This window comes from Phanerochaete carnosa (assembly GCF_000300595.1).
Source record: "Phanerochaete carnosa HHB-10118-sp unplaced genomic scaffold PHACAscaffold_1, whole genome shotgun sequence".
NCBI lineage: Eukaryota > Fungi > Basidiomycota > Agaricomycetes > Polyporales > Phanerochaetaceae > Phanerochaete > Phanerochaete carnosa.
Window position 1 is genome coordinate 790,053 of NW_006767628.1, and position 26,075 is coordinate 816,127.

General features: G+C 54.2%; 10 protein-coding genes and 1 non-coding gene across 11 annotated transcripts in view; 6 read left to right on the forward strand and 5 right to left on the reverse strand.

The window, feature by feature from the left end:
* Positions 1-128: 128 nt before the first annotated feature.
* On the reverse strand, positions 129-3,298 carry PHACADRAFT_246222 (glycosyltransferase family 33 protein). Its single transcript, XM_007389763.1, has 12 exons — positions 3,008-3,298; positions 2,769-2,959; positions 2,558-2,706; positions 2,342-2,504; positions 1,848-2,289; positions 1,680-1,794; positions 1,550-1,625; positions 1,058-1,492; positions 628-1,002; positions 400-575; positions 296-345; positions 129-234 (listed from the first exon to the last, which is right to left on the reverse strand). Exons 1-8 carry the CDS (start codon positions 3,213-3,215, stop codon positions 1,235-1,237), a joined length of 1,602 nt encoding a protein of 533 aa, XP_007389825.1. The 5' UTR covers positions 3,216-3,298; the 3' UTR covers positions 129-234; positions 296-345; positions 400-575; positions 628-1,002; positions 1,058-1,234.
* Positions 3,299-4,100: 802 nt separating this feature from the next.
* Positions 4,101-5,394, forward strand: PHACADRAFT_246225 (uncharacterized protein). Its single transcript, XM_007389764.1, has 3 exons — positions 4,101-4,615; positions 4,669-4,679; positions 4,731-5,394. Exons 1-3 carry the CDS (start codon positions 4,145-4,147, stop codon positions 5,305-5,307), a joined length of 1,059 nt encoding a protein of 352 aa, XP_007389826.1. The 5' UTR covers positions 4,101-4,144; the 3' UTR covers positions 5,308-5,394.
* A 417-nt stretch (positions 5,395-5,811) lies between these two features.
* On the reverse strand, positions 5,812-6,518 carry PHACADRAFT_189498 (uncharacterized protein; the record flags this gene model as incomplete). Its single annotated transcript, XM_007389765.1, has 2 exons — positions 5,812-5,904; positions 5,955-6,518. The coding sequence occupies 2 exons, from the start codon at positions 6,516-6,518 to the stop codon at positions 5,812-5,814; spliced, it is 657 nt and encodes a 218-aa protein (XP_007389827.1).
* A 446-nt stretch (positions 6,519-6,964) lies between these two features.
* PHACADRAFT_246228 (uncharacterized protein) lies at positions 6,965-8,260 on the forward strand. The gene is made up of 10 exons (XM_007389766.1): positions 6,965-7,026; positions 7,088-7,164; positions 7,218-7,322; positions 7,381-7,401; positions 7,454-7,546; positions 7,602-7,612; positions 7,667-7,718; positions 7,771-7,789; positions 7,864-7,870; positions 7,926-8,260. The coding sequence occupies exons 1-10, from the start codon at positions 6,969-6,971 to the stop codon at positions 7,930-7,932; spliced, it is 450 nt and encodes a 149-aa protein (XP_007389828.1). The 5' UTR covers positions 6,965-6,968; the 3' UTR covers positions 7,933-8,260.
* Positions 8,261-9,341: 1,081 nt separating this feature from the next.
* Positions 9,342-14,260, reverse strand: PHACADRAFT_246239 (uncharacterized protein). Its single transcript, XM_007389767.1, has 7 exons — positions 13,607-14,260; positions 13,442-13,546; positions 13,155-13,384; positions 12,907-13,101; positions 12,293-12,852; positions 12,063-12,227; positions 9,342-11,997 (listed from the first exon to the last, which is right to left on the reverse strand). Exons 1-7 carry the CDS (start codon positions 13,734-13,736, stop codon positions 9,765-9,767), a joined length of 3,618 nt encoding a protein of 1,205 aa, XP_007389829.1. The 5' UTR covers positions 13,737-14,260; the 3' UTR covers positions 9,342-9,764.
* Positions 14,261-16,892: 2,632 nt separating this feature from the next.
* Positions 16,893-19,955, forward strand: PHACADRAFT_109793 (uncharacterized protein; the record flags this gene model as incomplete). The annotated part of the gene is made up of 8 exons (XM_007389768.1): positions 16,893-16,910; positions 16,963-17,075; positions 17,126-17,220; positions 17,269-17,368; positions 17,427-17,573; positions 17,623-17,758; positions 17,807-19,716; positions 19,771-19,955. 8 exons carry the CDS (start codon positions 16,893-16,895, stop codon positions 19,862-19,864), a joined length of 2,613 nt encoding a protein of 870 aa, XP_007389830.1. The 3' UTR covers positions 19,865-19,955.
* Positions 19,956-20,209: 254 nt separating this feature from the next.
* PHACADRAFT_246245 (uncharacterized protein) lies at positions 20,210-21,092 on the reverse strand. The gene is made up of 3 exons (XM_007389769.1): positions 20,748-21,092; positions 20,464-20,699; positions 20,210-20,406 (listed from the first exon to the last, which is right to left on the reverse strand). Exons 1-3 carry the CDS (start codon positions 21,084-21,086, stop codon positions 20,331-20,333), a joined length of 651 nt encoding a protein of 216 aa, XP_007389831.1. The 5' UTR covers positions 21,087-21,092; the 3' UTR covers positions 20,210-20,330.
* A 160-nt stretch (positions 21,093-21,252) lies between these two features.
* On the forward strand, positions 21,253-21,324 carry PHACADRAFT_t1. The gene has a single exon. It is a non-coding gene; the product is annotated as a tRNA-Met (tRNA).
* An 830-nt stretch (positions 21,325-22,154) lies between these two features.
* PHACADRAFT_179692 (uncharacterized protein) lies at positions 22,155-23,333 on the forward strand (the record flags this gene model as incomplete). Its single annotated transcript, XM_007389770.1, has 4 exons — positions 22,155-22,174; positions 22,226-22,338; positions 22,393-23,019; positions 23,076-23,333. 4 exons carry the CDS (start codon positions 22,155-22,157, stop codon positions 23,213-23,215), a joined length of 900 nt encoding a protein of 299 aa, XP_007389832.1. The 3' UTR covers positions 23,216-23,333.
* A 269-nt stretch (positions 23,334-23,602) lies between these two features.
* PHACADRAFT_83079 (uncharacterized protein) lies at positions 23,603-23,929 on the forward strand (the record flags this gene model as incomplete). Its single annotated transcript, XM_007389771.1, has 1 exon — positions 23,603-23,929. The coding sequence occupies one exon, from the start codon at positions 23,603-23,605 to the stop codon at positions 23,927-23,929; it is 327 nt and encodes a 108-aa protein (XP_007389833.1).
* A 1,244-nt stretch (positions 23,930-25,173) lies between these two features.
* The window catches only part of PHACADRAFT_246248 (uncharacterized protein), a 3,602-nt gene continuing 2,700 nt past the window's right edge, over positions 25,174-26,075 (reverse strand). The window contains exon 2 of the mRNA XM_007389772.1: positions 25,174-25,237. The gene's annotated coding sequence lies outside the window, so the exon portion shown is untranslated. The remainder of the gene's footprint in view (positions 25,238-26,075) is intronic.

Here is a 26,075-nt window from a genome sequence, read left to right on the forward strand (position 1 = left end):
GGTGTTGATTCTATAATTATTTTACAAATTGCCGTAGCAAGGACTTATCCTCCACACATTGCCAGCCGTTTTTCTTGTTATAGGCTAATCTTAGAGCTGACTTCATTCGACTCGTTTGCGACGGTACCGGCACTTGGACGACCTATTTGACGACGACGACAGACACTCGGGGATTACATACGGTGAGAACACTTTGCCCAGGATGCCCATTCAACAGCCCTCAGGCCAAATTAAGTGCGCAGCCTATTCACTCTGCTGCTGCATAGATCTTTACGGGTGCCCCCGACGTTCTCAGACTTACGAACGTATCTATCGTCCGTCTAAAGAAGGGGGGAAAGCGATTCGAGGTATCAAGGTCTACCTCTTGGCTACAAGCCCGCCGCTAAGCTGTAATCTAACAGATCGCATGCTACAAGAACAAAGTGCAGGAGTGGCGGAACGGGGTCGAGACGAACCTTGATGACGTCCTGCAAATTGCAAACGTGTTCGTAAACGTCTCCAAGGGAGAGCTTGCAAAGCACCAAGACCTGCAGAAGGCCTTCAGTACCACAGACACTGACGAGATCGTGAAGGAGGTGCGTGCGTCGCTGCTCATTGTTTCGTTTTGAATTCATGGTGGCGGCACAGATCTTGAAGAAGGGCGAACTCCAAGTGGGCGAGAAGGAGCGCGAGCATGATCTCTCTGCTTTGCGAAAAGAGATCGCGACACTAGTAGCAGAGAAATGCGTCGACCCTGAGACACAACGGCCTTACCCCGTCGGCGTTATCGACAAGGCCATGACAGAGGCAGGCTTCAGTGTTAAGCAGGGCAAGACGGCGAAGAGCCAGGTCTCGGAGGTCATCCGCCTGCTTCAGACGGAATCGAAGCTGCCCATACAACGTGCACGCATGCGTGTCCGTGTCTCGATGCCGACGAAGGATGGCAAGCGTCTTCGGGAACAGATTGTCGAGGGTGCAGAAAAGGTAGAGGAGGATGAGATGGGACAGGATGAGTGGGAAGCGGTACGTAACCTTAACACTCCGCTTACTCGTCGCGTTTCTGAAGCCATTGCTACAGATCATGCTCATCGACCCGGGCCAGTTCCGCGTCATCAACGAGCTGCTCCAGAAGGAATGCAAGGGCAAGGGTCGCGTCGAGACGCTCACGTTTGCTGCGACAGCGGGCAGCTAAACATACTTCATTGCATCCCGTCAATCATGTATCTCCACATTAATCTGTATCTCTAGACTTTTCTCAATATACATCCGACAATATCAGCGGCTTCATCACTCGATCCCAGTTCTGCGACCACGAGCTCCATTCCCATTCCTCTACTGCCCCAGGTTCCTCAGCATGACCCGGCCAGTCGGGTGCGTCGGTGTGCGCGCTCGGTGAGTCGGGTGAGCGTAGCCCTAGATGCTCCATGCGTCCTGGCTCAATAGGTGTGTTGCGGATGAGTGAGCGGCGGAGTGAGTCGAGGGTTTGACAGTTCGGAAAGCCCGTTAGTAAGCTCTGTGGAAGAGAAAAGACGTCAGACGATGCCATAGAGTCGGCGAGTTTTCGGAGTACCTCGAGCTGTGAAGCAAGCTGCTCTGCATTGCGAAAGACCAGCCCGTTTACACCGTCTTTGACCAACTCATCCAAGCTGTACACGCTTCAGTCCAGAGTAACAACATAAACAGGCATGACTAATGCTCACCATGCAAAGTCGAGAGCGCATACAGGCAATCCACATCCAAACATGTCGACTACTTTCATAGGGAGATCGAGTGCTGAGGAGCTGGAGTGTAGGGAGATGCCGATGTCGGCCGAGCCTGTCAATATCATGAGTCCGAGCTCCACATTACTTTACAGATGGGTATCATACCGAGCATAATCGGATAATCCGCCGCCTCGAGCCACATACTGATACACCGCACATACCTCCACCCATCCTCTCCCTGGAGCTCCGCGACCTCCTGGATGTACCGCGCGCGATCAGGGCCCTTGCCTGTGACGACCATGAGCACCTTCGGCAGGCGTCCGTCCGCTGCGCGGGCCTTGTGCTCGTAGAGAGTCAGTGCCTGCAGGAGCATACCAAAGTCTTCATCAGGCGTCCAGGACGTGCTCGAGACGAGGAGTGCAGGGCGATCCGAACGCTTCTGTGGCATCGGTGTGCCGTCGAAGGCGCTGTCCACGATCAGCGTGAGTGTGTCTATGGGCGCGTCTGCAGTCAGGTGTGTGAACGGTGTTGAGTTTGGGGGTGTGCAGGGCGGAAGGAAGGAAGGAAGGGCGGATACGTCTAACGAAGGTCGAAGCTTGAGGAGGAGCTGTTCGGCGGGCTCAGTCCTGTTCGGGCGAGCGCATGCACAGGGTACGTACCCGGTGTGTCTCTGAAGGAGCCGCTCTGTGAAAGCGTGCAGGCGGCCTATCATGCAGTACAGTTTTCATGCCCTTAAGACCCCAGTTCTCTACCAAGTAGTCGCGCATGGCTCGCGTGACAAAGAGATGCGCATAAGCGGAGCGACCAAAGTACGACTCGAACCTGTCACGCAGCCGTCTGTTCCCGTTCGTGTCCTGTGATAACTGAGCACGTACCATTCGGCGACTTTAACAAACAAATGATTCTGCCCAAGCTTCAAAGCGAGGATACTGCATCCAAGGTTATGCCAGTCAATGATAACCTTGATCCCTTGGATGCGGCCGACCAGCCAGACCAACGCAAGAGTTGGGATACTGGGAGGGTTCTTACTTTCAATAAAATACATATCAGACTCTCAGATTCATCAATGCGAAGCTCCAAACAGACCTGTACGAGAATGAACTCTGGCGGATGCGGTACCCTGTTCAACAAAGCGTCGAGTATGTGAAATATTTGCAACAGGATCTTGCAGGGAGCAAAGAGCACAAAGGGGACGCCAGGTATTGGCTTCGGTGGGTCGGGGAGGTATAAGAACCGGACGTTGGGAGACGACAAGAGGGATGGTATGGGTGTTGCTCCTGTCTTGCGTCATGTCCTGCACTGCATAACCATTGAGTGCGACGTACCCTTATTTCCAATCACATAAGTTTCGAACTCAAGGCCAGCAAAGCTCTCCGCATGATACATCATACGCGGACTCCTCCCGACGTCGCCAAGCACGAGGATGGCCACAGAGCGCAGCAAAGGCCTCTCGCGAGCCTGGAACCATATCCAGAATACAAAGAGTCCCAGACCTAGTATAATCAGCACCTCAGTTGTGTACGAGGTGACCATATTTGTTCGATGCCTAGAGACACATTCAGATGCGGCGTGGTGCGAATGTTGTAGGGTGCGAGGATGTCGTGGCGACACTGTGCAGGCGCTTTTGCCACACGCGCCAGTCACGACCCGAATTCTTCAGCTGCTAATCCGCAAATTTCTCCGCAAATTATCCACGATATAGGTGACGGAGAGGCAGCAAATCGTGCTGTGTATACAGCAAAGCTATCGAGTAGAAGGCGAATCGGGGAGGAGTTGCTCGCTTCCTGCACATACCATCGGCGTCAAGTCTGTCAGCCAAATAACGCCAAACAAGTTTGAAGTATAAATCCTGACGTCCGCTCGTTCTTGTTCTTCACAATGTCATTTTCCTCATCTCTGCTTTAGAGTCACTTGCCTTCCGTGATTCTTGTAGATGGAGAAGCAGGCGCTCGCGGGGATGTAGAGAAATTCCTTCTGGAATACTTGCGTTAATCTTTCGTTGAGTGGTGTAGCTACTCGACCGCCTTTCAACGTGGTTTAGCAAGGAACACTTCTTCCAATATAACACATCTTTCGCCTGCACTCTATGAGAGATATTACAGCACCGATATCGCCCCTCAAGGCCTCAATCTCTGCCCATTTTCTTGGGCTTGTGGTTCAATGGGCGCTTAAACCATTGAAGCACTTTCGTCCTCCATACGACTGTCTGCGAGATGCAGGCGACTCTGTATACATTTGACTTTCATCAACAGTCTGTACCGGTGTGCATGTTTTGCTTCGACGCTATCCCACGACCTTGAGAGGTTTCGCGACGGCAATGGTTCAAGCGGCACCTGCCGGATGGATTTTCGAGGAACCGACCGCCTGCTTTTCCGCGCGATAATGGCCTCTCCGTCTCCCGAGCACGCACAAAAGCCCTGTTAGCCCATTTGAGTCTTTTCCTCACCATACCTCCCGCCACAATGTCCTCAGCGTCCGGCGATGCCAACCGGAAGTTTTTGCTCGCGTCGCGGGCCTCGCAGCTCGCCAAGATCCAGACGTACATGGTCCAGGATGCACTCAAGGCCGCGTCCCCGTCCACGCAGCTCGAGGCGTCGTTCATGACGACCGGCGGCGATCATAACCAGTCGCAGGCCCTGTACCTCCTCGGGGGAAAGTCCCTCTGGACGAAGGAGCTCGAGGTTGCGCTCAAGGAGGGCGTCGTCGATATGCTTGTACACAGCTACAAGGACGTACCAACTGTCCTTCCCGAGGGCTGTGCAATCGCTGGCGTGCTCGAGCGCGAGGATCCCGTCGATTCACTCATCGTCAGGAAGGGTCTGTCGTACAAGACCGTGGAGGAGCTGCCGGAGGGATCGGTTGTAGGAACAAGTAGTGTGAGACGAGTGGCGCAGCTGAAGAGGATGTTCCCCAAGCTAGTCTTCAAAGATGTTGTGAGTGGCCAAGTATGTCGCTTAGCAGATCAAAGCTCATCCCTCATTCAAAGCGCGGCAATTTGTACGCATACAGTCGTTCAGCCTGCTGAACTACATATTGACTCTTGCCCAGGAATACCCGCCTCTCAAAGCTCGACGCAGAAGACAGCCCTTATACCGCCCTTATCCTCGCCAAGGCCGGAGTGCTGCGCCTCAATTGGCAGGACCGCATCTCGTCGGATATCACGCCGCCGACGCTCTTCTACGCCGTCAGCCAAGGCGCGCTTGCCATCGAGATCCGCGCCGACGACGCACAGTCGCAGGCCCTCTTACGCACGATCACGCACTGGCCGACGGAGTGGCGCTGCGCGGCCGAGCGTGCATGCCTCCGCGTACTCGAAGGCGGGTGCAGCGTTCCCGTTGGCGTCAGCACGGAGCTCGTGCGGGAGGGCGACGCGCAGCGCGGAGTGCTCAAGATCACGGGCTGCGTCACTTCGCTGACTGGAGACCGCCACGTGCAGCACTCGCTCGAAGAGACGGTTGCAAGCGTCGGAGATGCTGAGGCTGTCGGCTCACGCCTCGCAAAGATCCTCATCGAGACGGGGGCGAGGACTATTCTAGACGAGATTACGGCGGACAGAGAGAAGCGTATTGGAGAGGCGAAGACGGAGGAAGAGAAACAGAAAATCGAGGCCGCCATCGCCGCCTAATTTATTGCTATGTGCTGCGTGTAAATGCCTCGGTGTCTTTTCAATCATCTCGACATATAGATCTCAGAAGGAATGTACTACTGTAACATAGAAACCAATCGCTTGCATGCATCCATTGTAGTGCAGATCTCTTTGGCTGTATCATTTGAAAACCTGGCTGGCTGCTTGCTGTCCGCAGGAAGGTCGAGGCGACCCTCGAAGTGCCGTCAGCTTGGCCTCGCAGACATTTCTTTCCCAGACGGCTCTCTGCCTATGCCTATCGGTGTGCGCTACTGATAGTACAATCATATAGTCTATGTTCGGGTACTCAACAGCTAGATAGCGCTGTCTTCTATCAAGAATCAGGGCGATGGGGCTCAGAAATGTAGATTGTGCGTAAGAGTGGGGGGAGATGGAGAGCTATGGATACAAGAACGAGTGTCTAGCACAATTCATACGGACATGTATTGGGCGAGTGGGCTAGATACATCATCAATAATTGCGATATTCTGAAAGGCCGATACGTTACCTTGCGTCTTTCTTCTCTGGTTCGTGACCCAGTTTTTTCTCGAGCTTTTCGAACTCTTCGAGAGCAATCTGTTCCTCCTGATCAAGGATCTGCAGAACAAGTCAGCATTAGCCTACCGACTGTATAGGCAGCGACGCACCTGTTCCACACCCTTGACCTCTGGTATGTAGTGCATCAACATCCGCTCGATGCCGCTCTTGAGCGTGACCGTACTCGAGTCGCAACCTCGACAGCTACCCTTGAGCTTCACGTGTACGATACCTTCATCAGTGAAGTCACGGTATTCAAGATCGCCGCCGTCCTCCTGGATGGCAGGTCGTACTCGAGTGTCAAGCAGTTCCTTGATCATTGCGACCGTCTCAGAGTCCGTGTCCAATATCCGCGTATCTTGCGGGCCTGCGGCTGCCCGGTCTTCCTCCGACCGGAATAGAGGCTGGCCGGATGAGAAGAACTCCATGAGGTTCGAATACACCTCAGGCTTAATCACTGCCCAAGACGTCTCCGGGTCTTTGGATACCGTGACGAAATCGGGGCCGTAGAACACGCCTGTAACGCCCTCGACGCCCAGGAGATGAATTGCAAGTGGTGACTTGAATGCAGAACGAGTGTCTAGGAACTCTGCACTGCCTTTCTCCATGACGGGCACTCCGGGGATGAACTTCAACGAATCTTCGTTCGGTGTGGTCTCGGTTTGGATGAACATGGATCTATCTAGCAAGATGTTCAGCTGGCACGCGCCGAGAGCATGTAAGGAGGCGGGTACATTGCATGGGACGTTCCGGGCATAGTGTTACTTGTGTCCGCCGCGCTGAAGCCGTCACCAGGGTGTGTCCGTGAAGCAGGCCAGCATATGCCGGGGCGGTTGAGGACAGGTGCCTCGCTGCCACAGGTATTGCCCGCGTTCTGAGCACATGCCTCAACGACGAGGTCGTCTGCAATGCAAATCTTGCTACAGACATGATTTTGAGTGTGCGGGTTATGAAGGAGAGAGTAAGACTGGAAGGAGTGCGGACAACCTGCGACGACCCGGCTTGTCGGGCTTACACATACCCCTAAGCTAGGGGTATTTGGCGTCTAAGTGGAACACCCACACGTGCCTACATCGCGATCGCAATTTTAGCGCTTGGCCCGTGCTTGTCTCGCCCACTCTTCCATGTCCAGGCGGTTGCAGAAGGAGTTGAGAGACCTGCAACTCACAGGTTGTCCAACAGGTGTGCTGTAAATTGCGTTTTAGGGTGCGGGAAGCTGAGAAATTCGCCCGGTATACGCCAGGAATCGCTCTGCTGAAGGCAGACGACTTCCAGACATGGATTCTCTCCTTAGAAGTCCTCGGTAATACACTCTATGAGGTGTGTGTTTTCTCCGAGTCAACTACCTCTATGCACTAAGGTTATTTACGTAGGGCGAAAAGTTCGCTCTCCGTTTTGTGTTCGACAATTCGTATCCAATTACGCCGCCAGCAGTCATGTTCGTTGTAGATGACGAGAATCAGGCACCCATTCATCCGGTTCGTGGCACCTTCTGACCTGTAACATCGTGGTTTCCTGATTTGTGTGTGTCTCTAGCACGTTTACTCCAACGGTCACGTACGCAATCTGGTTCCTTCGTCCGCTTGAGTGGCTTAACATGGCGGTGCAGATATGCGCTTCAATTCTAGGCAACGAATGGTCCCCGGTGCTTACTGTTAGTGCCGTATGTATTACACTGCAAAGTATGCTAGCGTCTTGCAAGGTAAGCGTGCTGTCAAAATCGGAGATGCGTTATTGTCTGAACAGTCGCATATTAGTCGAAGGAACGGTGAGATGTCAATGCCTCTCTCCATCTCATCGGGCTCTGATTTCTTTGTCATAGCCCACCGGATAACAATCGCTATGTCAGCCATGCACCTGCAGATCCGAGAAAGGTTCGTCAGTTTGGTTGTTGTGTGACATACCAGCGGCTCACGTGGATCTCAGACTCGCTGGGATTTCCACGGTACGTACAGCTAAATCTGACAGCGGGTTCAACTTTTTAATGTCATTCACCTTTTTATTCATCTGCTCTCTCAGATGATAGGTACGTGCTTCAGTCTTCATACTCTACGGGAACCATACTGATATATTTTGGTCAGTGTATGATATTCCCCGCTTATCGATCGCTGTGAAAGGTACACCATTTGTTCGTCCTGTAATATAGCACCTGTCTACGAAGGTTGGCAACTCTTCGCTGATGTCGAACACTGAGTTGTGTGTAGACGAAATCCTCATCTGTGCAATCGGCCTTGTCTGCGGAGAGATCGCCATCGCCATCGCACCTGTCTGCATCATCGTTCAAGTTCTTTGTGATGCTATTGCCCGCTACTGTTAGGAACGACCAGTCACCACATGTCCCGCAGTGTCAATGTCTCGTTTCGTCAGCTCGTCGCCGCAGAGGTTTGATAGCAGCCTGTCTCTCCGGTTCTCGATTCTCGCTGATTATGCTGATGGCGCCAAATCGAGACGGTGCGGTGCATATAAAAACCCAATTGGACCTTTTGCGAGATGAGAGCTGGTCTCCGCCCATCTGGTGAGTGCTATAGGGCCCGCGTATGATATTGCTGGCTCATGGGCGGCGAATCATGCCTTCTCAGATACAATACAATGCGGCTGCTTCTATTTCTTTTCGCTTGCTATCATACATACCTCATGCAAACATACTCGCCGAGCAGGTCAGCATTCCCCCAGCTCTTTGTACTCCCAGGGAAGAACTACTCAAGCGAGCCGAGAACACTATCTAGCCGTATACTGACTTCTAGATCTCCCCTCGCCGTAGGGAGTACGGGACATTTCCTCGGCAGCATAGCGTCCGGCGCGCCTTTCATGTCACCTATAACTAGGCGTCCTCATAAGTGATTCCGCTCTCTTCTGTGGCATCACACGAACAAACTGTGGGCTGATCACTGCGTCCAGCTACACGGGGTGGAATCGCTGCGGCAGTTCACAATAGATAGCGTTGTTGTCACGACGTGCATCTGCGCATTCAAGCACATCGGAAAGCCCGCTAGAAGAGCTTCTGTGATATCGGTGTGATGCCGCGACTGCTTGGAAGGGCATACTTGTGGCTAAAGGTTTCCTTTCAGATGGCTGCGCGATAGCTTTCCGGAAGTGTGTCTAGGCCTGCTTCAGAAAACTGTACCCTATTCTATTTCCTGATGCACACACGTCTGCGGGCGTACCTCCGAAAAGGCAATCACCTGCATGGTGGCGTGTCATTTCGCAAGCTCACTTGCTTGCTCTGCAAACTTACCACACTGGCTTCCAAGCGACTGAACGGCATCTGGCCTTTGCGACAGTGCACCAGACGGTCCTGGTCCCGCCGCGACTCGGCTGTACGTAAACCATCCCGCGGACCTAATCTCGTTGCGGGTTCAGTTCATCTTGCGCCCTGGCAGCTGGTGTGTTTCACTGAGGCTTCTCGTGCCGACCGTCCGGAGCTACTCGCACCCTTACTACACGTCGAATGCGAACCACGGCGAGCGGAGAGCAATAATCTGATATTCCAGGGGGGACGGGAGACAGTAGCTAATGATAAGCAAACTACAAACAAATCATGTCGATTGCAGTGGATATGGGGGTGTATATGTACGTATGGCCTGTATAGATTATGGGCGACGATGGTTTGGTGCAGGTACTCGGACCCGGCATGGAGAGTGATGATGAGTGGAGTACGGTGCCTAATACTATATGAGTCGAGACGAGAAAATAAAACATAAAGACTAAACAGGGATATCCAAAGACACGAAAGGGACGAGGCACAAAAAGCTCCAAGTGTGTTATACAGAAAGGGGGAGATGATGAACGACGCTGAGGAAGATGCTCCAATGTCCAGCAGTGAAAAATGCAAAATGCAAGCATATGCGACCGGCGAAGGACAAAAGTGACATGGGGGCATAGAGAAGCGGAGCTCGGGAACGGTTGCCTTGAGACGGCGACTACGGCCTGTTAGGCGGCTCGGGCGACGAAAGGACCATGGAACCCAGCATCAGGCCGCCGTCTTCTTCATCAGACGACCGAGTCCTGCGTTTCACACTCGGCCTTTTATTTAGACGTGCCTCGCCCTTGAGAGTCTCCTGCACAAGCTCCGTCGGGCTAGCCTGCCGTTTCGAGCGTGGGGACGGAACTGCCGGCGGCAGTTGGAGAAGCGACTCGTCGTCCATGTGTACGTCCACTGTCGGCACCGCGCGGGGGACAGGCTGGTGCAGGGCTACCGCCGTGCGGTCTTTGGACCTGTCGGGGCTCAGCGCAAAGGAAGCCCGCCGCGCAGTGAGACTTTGAACCTTGGGAAACTGGATATTCGATATCTGCGCCGTGCGCGCCTCAGAAGCCGCGTTTGCGCCGGGGTCTTTAGACGCAGCCTCTTGCTCTGCAGCTAGCCGATCTTCCTCCTCCCTCTTCCTCTCCTCATCCACGACCATCAGTGCGCCCTCGATAATCGCCCGGTGCACGAAGACGTACTGCCGCAAGCTCTGGCACAGACTCATCCTCTGCATGCGCATATCTTCGATGACACGGTGGATGGGCTCGTCACATGTCGACAGCAGCAGTGGGGATGTATCGTCATGGAGGGGTCGCGGTGAGGCGTAGTCGAACGCCATCGTTCTCGGGGTTGGAGGCATGTCTTCATCTTCGAGCTTCTGCAAGCTAAGCTGGAAGTCGGTGGTGTGATGTCTGCCAGAGTCTGACACATGAGATCTCCAGGAGTCGAGCCGTGCCTTCCCCGAAACGCGCTGAGTCTTCTCTTCAAAGCTGCGATGAACAGCTTGGATCGCGATCGGCTGAGTCGAGCCTGCAGTAGCGGACGTCGACTCGCTCGAGGGGAACTGTTTGAGCTCGTCGCGGGGTTCGGTCGGCTCCAAAGTTGTAAGCAAGCTAGTTGTGCTTCCTGTCGCAGGACTCGACACCGGACTAGTCACCATCCTCAACTCTGCCGTGAGACCCGACGTCGACGTCGACCGTCGACCAGAGGATGTCAAGCTGCCGCTGCTCCCGGTGTCAGGGCTGTTACCACGAGGCGACAGGACATGGGGCCCAGGCGATGGAATGCTGCCCGGCGATGGCGAGTCGACAAAGTCGCGGCTTTGCACCGTCTGAGAAGATGACAAGCGCTGGAGGTGCGCACGCCGCACTTCGTCGATCAGATCCGTAGAAGGTTGTAAGACCTGACGACTCTCCGGTGAGGTCTGCGCACATTTCACGGACGTCTCGACGTCAACGTCCATGGGTTCGTAGGGATCGGAGCTGACCGCTGACAGTAAATTGTTTCCGCCGCCGACAGAGACCGACATGGCCCGGCGGTCGCTTGTGCCCGGTGACGGAACGTCCTTCCTCGACGGGGACGTGCTCACAAGCGATCGCAAATCGACTTCCATGGCCTCGTCGCTGTCTCCAGATATGGGGGTCGAGCTGCCGCGGCCGGTGGAAGGAATAGGACTGCCCGTGCCGGACGACAGCTTGTCAAGTGCCTCTTTCTCCTCGCGTTGTTTGCGCATCTCTCGACGAACCCCATCGAGGATCGCGTCGACAGCGATGAATCCGCCGGTGCGGCCCACTCCGGCAGAACAGTGCAGCAATACAGGAGGGTTATCGATCGCATGCTTCGCGATGCCAGTTTTGGCGTCCAGGTCGTCATCGCCGTCTTCGCTCCCGTCTTGAGAGTCCTCATGCAGCGAAAGATGCCTCGCAGCTTCCGGGCTACTGGGCTTCTTTGCGCCAGGCCTGCGGCCCAACGGGCCCTCGCCCCAGGCAGTTGAACAACTTTCTCTGCTCTTGTTGGCAATGCTGTCGACCTCTTGCATAAGTCGGAGAAGTCCGCGTGGATCTTTCGGCACATCAAGATCGGGCCAATCGAGGTACTGCAGCTGCGTGACCGTCCTCGGTGGTGCGTCGGGGTAGCCAGCGTGCGTAAGTTCGAAGACCCGGCGGATAGTATGGTTCTCCTGACTGTCTTTAGCCGCTGATCGAGCTTGCGGTACATTGAAGAAGCCAGAGGACGTCTCGCTCTCGCGACGGCTGCGCTCACGCTCTGGCGTATCGCTGGTCGAGACGAGCTTGAGTCGCAGTGAACCGTACTCGCCCTCTTTCCAGTAATTGCCGCACTTCACAAGCGCAGACTCGACTTCGCGGGTGAGCATGACGACGACACGAACGTTCTCTTGCCAACATAACCTATTAAAGAGTGCATATACTCGCTGATCAGCGACAGATCGAAACACAACCAGTGAACAACTCACGTCCAGAAGTCCGTGAACGTAGCAGGCAAAGGCCCTTGAGTGGCGATGTATCGTTTCTTGGTTCCCAGAGGTTGCACGTAGCTCGCATTCATGTAGTCGTCATCCTCGGGATGCGATTTGTGAAGGCGCACACGGGCATGCTCGAAGGGCCATATGTTCCGATATCTGCGCGCATACACCGACGTTAATCAACGTGGAAATGACGGCGCATTTAATGAGGCGTGACGCACCTATTCTTGCCTCCCTTCTCTACACCTGCGGTTATGCTGAACGGGAACGCCATCCCACGGTCCTTGGCATTCCTCGGCACGTGTACCCCACCCTCGCTGGTTGTTCCACTCAACATGCGCGTTGTAGCTGTGCCTATCTGTCTATCACTGCCTGCCTTTTCCGTACTCTCGCTTCTCGCAGCCGGCGAACCGACAGGCAGTGCAAGCACTGGGCCGCACAAGCCTCCCGACGGGATGCCCTTTCTATCCGTCGTGAAGCCGCCAACGGTCGCGGACTTCACCATTGGTTGCATGCCACCGCGTCCGTTGACATGCCCGCTCTCCATGCTGTGATGTTCCATAACGCCCATCAAACGGCGCTGCTCGCCGAGCTCGATCTTGTAGAACTGCATGGCGAGAGACTTGGCGAGTTCTTCGCCGTCGGAGGAAGACGACGCGGGGGAAGAGGGAGTTGCGGGGGAATCGTCGCGGCCCTGGAGGCCGGAGGGCTTTGTCTTCGTACGGGCGCGGCGTTGACGGTGGGTGGTGGTCATGTTGTCATCATCGCTGTCAGTCTCAGACTGCGTCGTGTCAGTAGGGCTGTTTGCCAACGACCTAGTCGCGGTGAACTCGACCTTTTCCAGATCCGGACTATCCTCGCTGACGTGCCCACTTCGCCGAGCAATTTCGCGCAGCCACTCGAATGGCAAGTCACCGATCCTCCTACGCACTCGTCGCGACAGCTTGAGCGGGATGCCTTCGCCTGCACCACGACCTCCACCGAGCTCGAGGTTTTGACGGATCGTATCGAAAAATGGGTTGAAAGCGACCTATCGACAAATCGCGTAAATATCTGATAGTCACACATGAGAGGGGTACGTACACTTTGCTGACCCGTGGTGAGGCCCGGGAAACTCTTGTGATGTTGACGCTCGCGGGGCGCCAGGCCATACGCGGCGCCAGCGCCCTGCGTCGGCAGACTGCTTACTGTTTCCATACCTCTAGCCAAAGGTCCGCCACTGGATAATGTACCCAACCGCGGAGGGAATGCAAGAAGGCTCTCGCCCTCCGGAATCATCGACGTCGCGGCTGCCGACGACCCTCGCATAGCGCCTGCAGGGAGACGAAATGAGGATGATTGTTTAGCGGCGTTTGGTCTTGACACAGTACCAGGCAGAGGCATCGATCCCGGTGTAGCACCAGAGGTGACTAGCGTCGCGAATGGATCGGCTTTGATCGTCAGAGGTGTCACGGGTACAAGCGGTGCGTTGGCGCCTGGGTGACGACCATGGTGAGTGTATTCCGCATTCGTTGATGAAGGAACCGAGGGCTCACCGGATCGGTGTGGTCGCGTTGAGGTCGTTGACGTTGAAGTGAATGCTGACATTGGAAGGTCCTTCGGCCGGAGCAGCATCGACGGTGGCAAACTCAGCGGGAAGCCAGCCGTGGTCGGTGGAGCTGACATGGTTTTGGACATTTCCACTCCGGCGGATAGGCTGACAGCAGATTGCTGCGCCTGCGTCGCTGCTCCTGGTGCCGTATGGGGTGGGAGCTCACCTTCCTCGTCCTCCTCCTCTGGGAGAGCTGTCTGATCAACGAGATCGAACTGCTCTCTCCAGACCGCCTTGAATCCACCCTTGGCCCAACACAGCTGACCGCTATAACCTTCCTTCCTGAGCTTCCTCAACAGGCCAAGAATATTCCCACCTTCGGCCAGGCTCACAGTGTCAGCGTCGTAGACAAGGATTTTGCTGGCTGTGGGCCAGGAGGAGAACCTTGTTCGTGTGGATGGAGAGAGCATCTGAGCGAGGCGATCAAGCGAGAAGAGTGGCCGTTTGAGCAGCGTCGATGGTACACTCAAGGAGAGGGCTGCTGGTAGTCGAGCGACTGCGTATACATTGTGGGGACGAATGTCGAGGATGAGGATCGATGAGTTTTCAAGGACGGGTTGGAGGGCATTAGGTGACAGGGCGGTAAAAGCACTCGGCGGGAGCGACTGGAATGAAGAGGAGGGTGTCGGGAGGTTCTGTGAACTGCTGAATGACGGACTGGTGTCCGCCTGAGCAGGTGGAGCAGGTGGGGAGTTCATGGTTGCCAGCGGCGACGGGCGATGGGGCGGCGGGGGCGGGTGGAGAGATAAGACAGACGCGGGAGACGGTGCAGCTGCCCTGAGAGGCATGGTGATAGTAAACTGTTGAGGTAGAGTAGGTCTGACGGGCCCTGGCGAAGGAGCGGGAAGGTAAGGGGTGGTGGAGCCGTCTTGGTTTGGGGAAAGTGGGATGAGCGACGTCCCCGCACGCGAATACCTGGCGTTGATGGCCTCTGCGAAAGCGTCGACGCCCTCGGGGGTGGTGGTGTCCATTGTTGTCGTCGGCTCGCGGCCACCGTCGACCACGCCGTGACCAGCGGCGGCGGTGGCAACGGGGACAGCGGCAGCGGTGCGTTCCCTCGTCGCTGTGAAAAAGTCCATGGCGGGTCAAAGAAATAAACTCGCTATTTTCCGTCATTTTCCCCCACCTTCATCAGCAGACGCCCACATTCTGGTCCAGATCCCGGTGACGTCATAAAATTACCCTGAGCTCATTAGCTGTACCATTCCCTTTTGGGACTTATCAGATCAGGCTGTCGCCAACTCAAGATCTTTTTCTTTCCTCGACAGCGACCCCGCTCTGTGCTCGACAACACAGGGGGCTGCCTCTGAGTACAATAATCGGCTGTAAAAAGTACTTGGAGCGATGTGGGTACATCGGGAAAACTTACGCCCCACCTACGTATTGTTCAGTAAGCATGAAACACCGACGTGGAACTTTCACAAATGAAATGCCGTCCCGTGCCACAGCTGGCAGGGCGTGCACGGCCCTAGGTAACAGCGGCGGACGCTTTGTTACTTCGCTGCCGCAAGTCATAGGCTAAGTTTTTCTGTTAGTTCCGTCTCTAGGGCAGCCGAGGCCTTGAGGCCTTGCGTCCCATGTCTCAGCTATGACGTATGCTGACGCCCTGACGGCCGCATGCTTGTCGCCATGCCTGTCGACGTCGCACATCCATCGCGTTACCTGCAAAGGACTACACTACTTGAAGATGGGTGCGCTCAACTTCCGAAGATGCAGAGCACCGCTTATATGCATGCTGTAGACATCTATGACGCAAGGACTGACGTTACACCCGTACCTTGAAGTGATAACTTCACACCCCACTGTTCTATGTTTGTAGGCCAGTTGTGAACATGTCTCTGGCCGATAGCTCGTTGGAATGTTTCGGCGGCAGCTACCTTATCGTAACCCGGTCTAGACCCACATAGGCTTCTCTCTGAAAACGTACCTGGGAACAAACTCTGATCGACATCTCAATCATCCGGATCAGGGACGTCCAGGCACAGTGGTGCGGACGCTGGGAACTTCATGTGCGCAGGACACATCGGCGAAGCTGTGCGAAGCCTCTAGAACGTTTCCCACACGTTAATAGAGTGGTAGTAACAGGTAGTAACCTGGGTGGTTACCATGTGTGCAAAGCTCGACCCGTTGGGGATACCGTTGGGGATACACTTTCTTTGTAAGGTAGGCCTCGTGCAAAACCGACCACTCCGCGTGGCAAATAATGTCACGCTTTAGGGCGTCTGGAAGCGGTTTGGCGGAGAAAGCGTGACGAAAGCAGAAAGACAGGCAAACTCCTCTCTGGAGAAAAATCATAGAAAAAAAAGCTCCCCATTTTTTGTAGCTATGAGGACTGCAGAGAGAAAACGGGGAACACTTTTGCGAAAATGTGATTCTGGAGAGAAGAGTTTCGAAAGTGTTGTGTTTACTGGTCAGTTAAGTAAGGCTAATTACATCACGCTTTCGTGACGACCCACAGTGAGATGTCCGGCATCGGTCACACTCTGTCAGTTAAAGTCACCAGCGGGTCACGGACATGTGGAGTAGTCGGTTTTGCATGAGGCCTACCTTAGCTACTATAGCCATATGTCGTCATATCTCATATGCAAGACATTGACTACCAACACGTAGAAGTGATTACAGCAAGCATTTTATTATATATCGATTGTCCTCACACGCTCGATATGGTGGAACATCAACCCCCCCCCCCCCCGGGGATAGACAGTGTCCTGGAAGCGACCAGTGCAATCCTGATAACGTGAGACTCGCTCCAATTTCAGTGGTATCTAAGTAAAATTCGTTCAATTCTCGCTTGTACCCGGACTCGCGCAAGCCCTGTCGTAAGCGCCTGCCGGCAAGATTTCTGTCCAGTAGAAATCTGGCAGTCGCTGGACTAATGCTCGAACAACAATCAAAATAAAATTTCCATCTCGTCTATCCGGCCGTAGGTTCAGTGACAATTATTTTGAATGCGAATATATCTAATCCGCTGCATGTTACGCTGACCCCCCGGACAGTTTGTTTGTCGTCGTTAGGATCTCAAGCCATTGGCTTCCCAATTTGGATAATCCACGTGATTTACATGGGCTCGCAGTTTTGCGTCCACAGCTTTTGCCGCCCTGCGAGCTTGTCTCTGAACCTCACTAGTGATCACTGCTCGGCCTACACACGCCTACATTACGCCGATAATTTGAACAGTTACTCGGGACGTCCGTCAGCCATTTTGCCTTCTTCTGAACTAGATAGGAAGAATGAAGGCAAACTATAAGGTGCTTCGCTATAAGGTCTACTTTACGGAGGTATGCTGACCGGGTTCTCCAGTTCTCCAATCTCTGTGGCACGGTGTACAGACAAGGAAATATTATTTTTACCTCGGATGGCAACACCGTATTCAGTCCCGTCGGCAACCGGGTGTCTGCGTTTGACCTCGTGAAGTGAGTATTACTGTTCTTGTCGAAGCATCGAGCGATGTTCATGGGCGCAGCAACAAGTCATGGACATTCCCGTTTGAGAACCGCAAGAACATTGCTGCAATAGCTCTGAGCTCTGACTCTAATGTGATGATAAGCGTGGACGAAGGTACGCTCACGTGAAAGTATTCTCCAGGTTTGTACTCATTTCGAATAGACGGCCGTGCTTTACTGGTCAATGTCCGAAGATCCGTAGTATTACACCACCATAACTTCAAAAAGCCAGTAAACGCTATCAAGTTCTCCCCAGACGGCAAGTGCGTGCATTCGCCAGACTATCAGGCTGCTAGCGGAATCCAACCTGTCTGTCTCTAGGTTCATTGCAGTCTCTCACGACTCACATGTGCAAGTCTGGAGGACACCTAACCACCTCATTCGAGAGTTTGCTCCGTTCAACCTTCATCGCACATATACCGGTCACCACGATGAGGTCCTCAGTATAGAATGGGCACCAGATTCAAAGTTTGTCCTCACTGTCGCACTTGAGACTTGAAATGCTCACGGGCTCCAGATCTTTCTTAACAGCTTCACGAGACATGACCGCACGGCTGTTTACACTGGATCCTGTGGAGGGATTCCGACCAAAAACCTTCGCCGGACACCGCGATGCAGTTATTGATGCTTACTTCTCTTCCGATTGCAAGACAGTGCGTCTCCCGACTCATGCTTGTAAGTGTCTCTAACGCATGTCGCAGATCCATACTGTTAGTCGAGATGGTGCTGTTTTCACTTGGAAGGCCAAGGCGACCGAGTCGGAGTCGGACACAGAAGATGAAATGCCAATGGCATCTACCTCTTCAGACCCAGGGCACGTCTCAAAACTGATAGTGCACACGCGATGGGGAGTTCACAAGCGCAATTACTTCCATCAAGCGAACACGAAAGTGGTCTGCAGCGCCTTCCATCGACCATCAAACTTGCTCATCATCGGCTTCTCTACTGGTGTCTTCGGCATCTGGGAGATGCCAGCGTTCGCCAACATCCACACACTGAGCATCTCGCAAGAAAAGATCTCGTCCGTTGCGATCAACCCGTCGGGAGAGTGGTTGGCGTTCGGCGCGCGGAAACTTGGGCAGCTGCTCGTCTGGGAGTGGCAGTCCGAATCATATGTGCTCAAGCAGCAGGGCCACTATTTTGACATGAACACGCTCTCGTATGCTCCTGACGGGCAGAACGTCGCAACAGGCGGGGACGACGGCAAGGTCAAGGTCTGGAACACGGTCTCTGGCTTCTGTTTTGTCACATTTTCCGAGCACTCCGCGGCCATCTCGGCTGTCGAGTTCGCAAAACAAGGCCAGGTGCTATTCTCTGCATCTCTTGATGGTACCGTCCGTGCATTTGACCTTATTCGCTACCGGAACTTTCGTACATTCACCTCTCCGACACCTGTCCAGTTCTCATGCTTAGCGGTCGACCCGAGTGGTGAAGTGGTCGCCGCCGGCTCGTCCGACTCGTTCGAGATCTTTCTCTGGTCGGTCCAGACCGGGAAGCTTCTCGACGTGCTTGCTAGCCACGAGGGTCCTGTCTCGTCTCTCGCATTCTCACCGACGGGCAACCTGCTTGCCAGCGGCTCGTGGGACAAGACCGCCCGAGTGTGGAATGTTTACGCTCGCTCGCACAACGTCGAGCCGTACCAGCTCAGCGCGGACGCACTCGCACTCGCCTACCGGCCAGACGGCAAGGAGATCGCCGTCTCCATGCTCGATGGGCAGATCATGTTCTTCGATGTCGACCAAGGCAAGCAGACGGGCGTCATCGAGGGGCGGCGGGACATCTCCGGCGGGCGCAAGGCCGACGACCGCGTCACGGCGGCGAACAACTCGTCGAGCAAGTACTTTAGCAGCCTCACGTACAGCGCCGATGGCCGGTGCCTCCTTGCGGGCGGGAATAGCAAGTATGTCGCCATCTACGACGCCCTCGATGGCGTCATGGTCAAGAAGTTCCAGATCTCGCAGAACCTCAGTCTCGACGGCACGGAGGAGTTCCTCGACAGCAGGAATATGACTGAGGCGGGCAACACCGATTTTATCGATGACCGAGACGACAGCGACCTCGAGGACCGGATGGACGTGAGCCTGCCAGGCGTCACGCGGGGCGACATGTCGAAACGGCGGTACCGCCAGGAGGCGCGGACGAAGTGCGTGCGTTTCGCGCCCACAGGACGCGCATGGGCCGCCGCGTCGACGGAAGGGCTCCTTATCTACTCGATCGACGACTCGCTCGCGTTCGACCCCTTCGACCTCGACCTCGATCTCACGCCGCAGTCGTTGCTCTCCGTGCTCGCACGGCGCGAGTATCTGAAAGCGCTCGTAATGGCGTACCGCTTGAACGAGAAGCCCCTCATTCACAAAGTGTATGAGAGCATACCGAGAGACGACATCCGTCTCATGGCGCGGCAGCTGCCCGTGGTGTATCTCTCGCAGATGCTGCGCTTCGTCGCCGAACATCTCGAGAAGAGTCCGCACCTAGAGTTTGACCTCATGTGGGTGAATGCACTTCTGCATGCCCACGGCCGACACCTACGTGACCGTTCGGGAGAGTACGCTAGCGTCTTCCGGCTGGTACAGAAGGGATTGATGGATGCCGAGCGGTCCGTCAACAGGCTGTGAGTAGAGCTTGCCTGGGGTATGGTATCAGATGAGCTGAGGATTTCTTTTAGGTGCGATGAAAACAGTTCAACTCTGTCGTATCTCCTAGATCAGTCAAGAGCTGTGCAAGATTCAGACATTCACATGGGAGACGACTTGTCGTAATCTAGCAGCTGTCCTGTACTACTGCTACGCCTTACAAACATGCATGCTGTGTGCGTTCTTAGGAGCCTGCGAATTATACACCATGAACCGCACCTCCGCTGGGATCTGCATGAAGCTACGAGATTATGATTTCCCGATAATGCGCCACAAACGCGTGTTACTCGTGCTTTCTCGCCGTGTGCGATGTTGTAGGGGTGCTCGAAGATGGCATGGAAACGATATAAGGCGGAATTTCCAGACATAGATATTTATTGAATCTGTACTCAAGGGGCTGGACTTATGTGCTGGAGCCCAACGGAAACATCGTAGCCTATGAGGGTAAGCATGGCACACTCACAGCACGAGGGGAGATGGATCTATTGGTCCTGAAGTGCAGAGGATATCGATACATTGAGATGGACAATTAGTAACGTATGAGTACGACATGAAAGGAAATCAAACATCGTGTCGAAGAGCGTTCTCAGAATTAATGTCCGACGGTGAATGATTCACCACATCCACATGCATCCTTGATATTAGGATTCTTGAAGGCGAACTTGGCGCTGTGAACATAGCCGCGGAATGAGTAAGTGAGCGTTGGGCACAGACATTTCACGCACCTTAGCGCATCCTCCTTCCAATCCATCTCACTTCCGATGATAGAAAAAAGAGCCTTGCTGTCTATGAGCACCTTGACGCCGTCCTGCTCTACAACTTCGTCGAATTTCCCCGGCTTGTCCACGTATTCTAGGTGGTATGACAGTCCTGCACAGCCCTTATTCCGGACACCTATTCGCAGATACTGCGCCGTCGGGCTATTCACGAGTGCCTTCAGCCGCTCTACGGCTGTTGGCGTCTGCCAAGATGTGAGATGTGCATGCTCCGAGAGAGAGGTAACACGCACAAGAGCTATTGCCGCTTTGGTCGCCCGGATCTTCGGTCTTGGCCTCTCCGCTTTGGGAGCCGGCGGGGGACGAGCCGCAATTTGCGGAGATGAGGCATCTGGGGAAAAATCCTTCGCAGATGGTGTTCTAGCAGGTGAGACGACAGGTGGCTGTTCTCCAAGCACAGATCCGGAGGGGCGAGGGGGAATCGGTACGGTGGATGAGGAGCCGGGCGAGTACGCAGACATCATGGCATGGCGGTGTATCGGCATGAGAAGATGCGTGTGCGAAGACATCTGTGAGGCTAGCAGACGTGAGGTAAGATGAGCTCCAAGTATCCGAGTAGCGAGGGAAACCATGGCGGTCGTTGTGGTCGATGAGCAAGGTCTGTCGGACGTCGGCGGGCGAACTAATGCACTTTCCGAGCACTGCTTACTAAAGTTGGCGACCAATTAGGGACCGCGTGTTTGAGAGATAGCTGATATAATGAATGGATTATCTATTCCATTAACACCTATTATCCGGAGCAACTTGGCGCAGGGGTAGCGCGCGGGGCTCATAACCCCGAGGTCGCTGGATCGAAACCAGCAGTTGCTATCTTCTGCGTAGTTCACACACTTTTTGTTTATTGATCATGATCACGTTCTCACGGTCACTCACCCATTGCCAAGGCTCCAGCTGTTTAGCTTATGTGTAATTTCTTTTTGGTAAACACCTCATTACGCAATTGCAACGACCAAATCATACCTAAAATTCGCGCAACTCTTCCAGGGCTTTCTGAGGACTAGGCACCGCAAACACGTCTACTATGAGGTCAAGCAGTCAACTGCAATGCTTCAGTTAATCTCGGGCGGGCGAAAAGGCGGAAGGTTGAGCGGTACAGAGTAGAAGACTCAGAAGGCAGGCGCGTCAGTGATCTCCGGCTCCGCCGTGAAAGACTCCCTAGTGCCCACAGGTTATAATACATCAGATCAGTAAGTAGCACCTACCCTGGCGGCCCCATCGTCTCTCTCATTGCTGGGATTTGACGCGCATGGCGGAACGCAGAGTGGGTCAAGCTTAGCAAGGGTGAGACATACGCCCATATATTTTGCGTAACGAGCACCGCACCTTAGAAAGCACTGCGACGACATGTGTTCAGCAAACATCGCAGGTTCGTAGACCGTTGATTTCCAAGTGCCCAGTGCCACTGCCCACACGCTGGTCTACGGAGGTGGGTGGGTTTGCGCTCGATAACCGACGCGGATAGCAGATACATTGGAAGCGCGTCGATGAGGATAGCAGACACATACGAAGCGCATCGGCACTGTCCTAGGCAGTAAGGCTCGCAAACCAGCAGGATATATAAGGGGCATGTCACGAACGGCCTGTCCTTGTTCTCAGGTCCCCCTGCTCCGGTACAACTAAACTTAACGCACGCCATAGAAATGAAAGTTCTTGTTCTTGGGTACATAAAATCTTTCATTCAGATGAAGTAGTCGTACTCACAGCCATACAGTGCCTCCGGCTTCATTGGCCTCCCTGCAGCACAAGCTCTTGTCCGTGCAGGCCATATCGTGTATGGTCTAACGCGCTCCAAAGAGAAAGCTCAGCAACTTGCCGAGGAAGAAAGTGAGTCGCAGGTAGCTAATTTTGCGTCGCACATGTATTGACTCTTACTCCTAGTTATTCCCGTCGTGGGTCAAACGTCAGATCCGTCCACCTGGCTGCCTCTTGTCGCCTCACTTGACATTATCATCGACGCTGTTGGAGGAACGGCCGACATTAGAGAACTCTCTAAATCCCTGCTCAATACTATCGCGTCCGCCGCGCAAGCCTCCCGCCCTGCCCACGCGCCAAAGCTGACATATATCTACACGTCTGGGACGTGGGTGCACGGTGACGACCGCACAACGGTCAAAACCGACACGTCACCGATCACTGCGCCTGCACAGCTTGTAGCGTGGCGTCCCGAGCAGGAGCAGCGCGTCGTCATGAACACGGTGCTCAACGGAATTGTAATCCGACCAGCCCTACTCTACGGACGGAGCGGCTCGCTGCTGGCGCCACTCTTCAAGAACGCCGCAGAGGGCAGTGTCAGGTGGTTTGGGACACCTGAGGACCGCTATGCGCTGATCCATACAGACGACTTGGCGGAGCTGTTCCGTCTCGCGGCAGAGAAGGCGCAGCTTGTTGGCGGGAAAATTTTCGACGCGGCAAACGACATAACGGAGAGCGCAGACGATCTGCTGAAGAAATTTGTCCAGGTCAGTGGAGCGCAAGGGCCGCACGAGTTTGTACAGCCGAGTAACTGTGAGTATACCCACCTCTTCCGGTGCTTTGTAAGGACTCATGAGCATCTAACGCAGTGTACGAGACCGCGCTGACTACAACCTCACTCTTGCGTCCGTACTTGGCGCGGAACCTGTTGGGCTGGCAACCGCGCAAGGCAGGTCTAGTTGATAACCTGGAAGTGTACTACAATGCGTGGAAAGCCAGCACGAACTAGCAGGGCGCTGATACACTACAGGTTCGATACCTACTCTTGAAGCGACCAAAGTCAATGCTATGCGTGCCAAGTTTGATCGTGATATACTGCTGAAAGTCTGAGAGCGAATACAAGGCGATTATGTCCAGTGCCACAAAGTTCACGTCATGCAAGTAGTCAATCGACAGTTAATCGGTTCGTATTTACATTCTGTAGTTCGCGCTTTGTACTATCTTCCTGGTTCCTCAGGCTGGATGAGACAGGCATCGTCTCTCTGGCTACGTGTATCTACCTCTACGGTTACAGTGATGTCTGTGCACGTAGATGGGTTTTGAGAGATTACGGAAGCCATCCACCGCCCGCGGCGTTCGAGGCGCGTTCATCTGTCCACCTCCGAGCGGCCGCTGCATGCTATGTTCAGCTTTGAGGAGCCGGGGCTGTCCGCTATTCTCTAGTAATTTGAACCCAGAAGCTTCTGCGGCTGTTTTTCTCACCTTAGATCGCAAAAGCAACGACCTAAGTGTACCCCGCTCGTATCACATTGGAATCGTTGTCTCCAACGGAAGCCCCCGCGGACATGTGGTACTCTATGAAGTTGACGGCGCTGGGAGCGGTTGGGAATTACGGCATAGCAAATCGAATGCTCTTCGCGGGCGGACGAAGCTTGAGGACGTTTGCACGATTGTGAGTTGCATTAACATGCGTGTAATGGCAAGAGGTAAGAGAGGTTATTGACCATTACGGCCTGAAGGCCTGAACCCTTGGCTGGCGCCCGTGCAGAACGAGTGGAGTTGTGCACTGACTCGGAAGTGGCCAATGCCGCCGGTGCATCAATTTGATCCGCCCTGCACAAACCACTAATGATCTCAAGTTTCAAGCAGTTCAGATCTTACTTTATATTATATGATAATGCGTGTAGTCGCCACACTACGCGAACAGTTCGCTGAAATGCCCAGGACCAACTATGGCATGCATGACGCCATGTACTTAGTGATTTGACTGGCTCGGCTTGGCCCAGAAGCCGATGGCTTTGGCTTGGCTTCGCCAGGCTTCGGCTTGCAAAAACCCAAGCCAAGCCGCAAGCCGCCACAAGCCATAAGCCAGTGGCTCGGCTTTGGCTTGGGCCGCGGCTTGCATCCTGATTAGGCAGGTGCTGTGGATTGACTTTGTCAACATTTTTACAGCTGCCACACGTAGACACGCAGTCATGTACGACATATAAATGGTTCTATTGCATGTAAAAAGGTCCGAATAGATACTTTGAGGTATAATATGGATGTGGACGTTGCTAAAGTCGTTCAGAAACTCGAACTTCATACAAACCAGGAAACTGTCGCAATGCTTGTATTATTGGCGCATCTTTACATTATACATCATCAAAGCTGTCTGTATAAGTATATGCTGCTGTTGTCTAAATGATCGCGGTCCCAAGAACCCTAACTGAAGACCCTCTGCGCACTCAAGGTCATCTCAGCAAGATCCTGGGCCAATTCCTCCTCCAGAAGAAAAGCAGGAGAAAGAGAGGATGTACCAAATGAAATATGCGAGTATGGCGCGTGTATGCGTGGCGGACAGCGGAGTCTGACACGACGCAGCAGGCACCTCTCACGGTCGGGGGTGCCAGGGGTGCCCGCGAGCCGCGGGAGGTGCGACGTGACATTCCGTGCGCACTCTCGTGCGGCTGCACTGAGATGGTCCATCTCATGCCTATCTCAAGACTCGTCCGCCGGCGCGCACATTGCCCAACACCTAGATGCGGGCGCCCTGCAGACTGCATTGTGTTACCTGGAGGCCGTTTGCCGCTCGAAAGCGCGCGAGGGCTGCGGCGGCCACTTGACAACTAACGGGAGCGATTTACCCAGGAAGCCTTGATCATTTTCTCCCTCACTATGGCTAGTTTTTATCTGGCACACGCGGGCGGCCGAGAATGATCATCAGCGACATCCCGGCATCGTCCATCAGAGCGTCGGCGACGGCGGCTCTCGTTCATACCCATCTGCCTGCCGCAAATAGGTGCTGACCAAGTTCTTATGATTATCCTAACAGTAGTACTAAATATAGTAAGTTTATTGTCTAAAGCCGCGGCTTGCCGGCTTGGCTTGGCTGGCTTGACATGCAAGCCGAGCCAAAAGCCTGTTCAAGCCGGTACCCTTTGGCTTGGCTTGGCCGGCTTGCTGGCTTGAAGCCGAGCCAGTCAAATCACTACATGTACTCAACTGGTGCCGCTTTGCACTCGGATGTTGTCGCCGATGGCGGGCTTGGACTCTGACTCGAATCGCATACCAACGGTGGGACAAATGTCTGTGTCCACTACAATGTTCTCAGAGACCATTCCTACAGCGTACTAAGTGGCTTCGAATGCGTTGAGATGAATCACGCACCTAGTAAGGTACCGTTCTTCGTATAGAACATCTTGTGTTGACTGAAATCGATGCCACAGCCGATTACATCTCCAGCTGAGATAGTTATATCAAGGGTCGCACGAACCTGTTTGCTATGTTTTCTGCACTCCCTGTCAAACGTCGGGCCGTAGGGGCCATAATCGCTACGGTAGTCAGGGAATACCCAGCCATCGTCGGCGTGGTAGCCCCATGACTGGCGGTCCCATCCGACCATACCGTCAAGGCACATACCCAAGAACAATTATCTGGCCCGAGACATGTAAATCACTCTTCAAGTAGCGGTTTACCAGGGCCCGAACCTTATCTCAGCTGGCGCTATGTCAAATGGCGCTCTCAACTGACGAACTGGTGGGGACAGCATACCTTTTGTACCCTCCAAAATCTCGACCCCGCGGCAGCAGATCTCACAAACTGAGGGACGGACAATCCGCACGCGCTGCCGCCGCTTTGCGCTCGCGGTCGCTAGGCTGGGCTGATGA

What these genes read in the sequence shown, in the direction of transcription:
- PHACADRAFT_246222 (XM_007389763.1), bottom strand. Translation starts at nt 3,215, where the DNA reads ATGGTCACCTCGTACACAACTGAGGTGCTGATTATACTAGGTCTGGGA. An exon ending in CAGAGTTCATTCTCGTACAG is followed by an intron (nt 2,707 to 2,768) that starts GTCTGTTTGGAG and finishes ATTGAAAGTAAG; the next exon opens with AACCCTCCCAGTATCCCAAC. An exon ending in AGCTTGCTTCACAGCTCGAG is followed by an intron (nt 1,493 to 1,549) that starts GTACTCCGAAAA and finishes TCTCTTCCACAG; the next exon opens with AGCTTACTAACGGGCTTTCC.
- PHACADRAFT_246225 (XM_007389764.1), top strand. Translation starts at nt 4,145, where the DNA reads ATGTCCTCAGCGTCCGGCGATGCCAACCGGAAGTTTTTGCTCGCGTCG.
- PHACADRAFT_246228 (XM_007389766.1), top strand. Translation starts at nt 6,969, where the DNA reads ATGTCCAGGCGGTTGCAGAAGGAGTTGAGAGACCTGCAACTCACAGGT. An exon ending in ACTCACAGGTTGTCCAACAG is followed by an intron (nt 7,027 to 7,087) that starts GTGTGCTGTAAA and finishes GGTATACGCCAG; the next exon opens with GAATCGCTCTGCTGAAGGCA. An exon ending in ATCAGGCACCCATTCATCCG is followed by an intron (nt 7,323 to 7,380) that starts GTTCGTGGCACC and finishes GTGTGTCTCTAG; the next exon opens with CACGTTTACTCCAACGGTCA.
- PHACADRAFT_246239 (XM_007389767.1), bottom strand. Translation starts at nt 13,736, where the DNA reads ATGTCAGCTCCACCGACCACGGCTGGCTTCCCGCTGAGTTTGCCACCG. An exon ending in AACGCGACCACACCGATCCG is followed by an intron (nt 13,547 to 13,606) that starts GTGAGCCCTCGG and finishes GTCGTCACCCAG; the next exon opens with GCGCCAACGCACCGCTTGTA. An exon ending in GGGATCGATGCCTCTGCCTG is followed by an intron (nt 13,385 to 13,441) that starts GTACTGTGTCAA and finishes GTCTCCCTGCAG; the next exon opens with GCGCTATGCGAGGGTCGTCG.
- PHACADRAFT_246245 (XM_007389769.1), bottom strand. Translation starts at nt 21,086, where the DNA reads ATGGTTTCCCTCGCTACTCGGATACTTGGAGCTCATCTTACCTCACGT. An exon ending in CCAAAGCGGCAATAGCTCTT is followed by an intron (nt 20,700 to 20,747) that starts GTGCGTGTTACC and finishes ACATCTTGGCAG; the next exon opens with ACGCCAACAGCCGTAGAGCG. An exon ending in TGGAAGGAGGATGCGCTAAG is followed by an intron (nt 20,407 to 20,463) that starts GTGCGTGAAATG and finishes CTATGTTCACAG; the next exon opens with CGCCAAGTTCGCCTTCAAGA.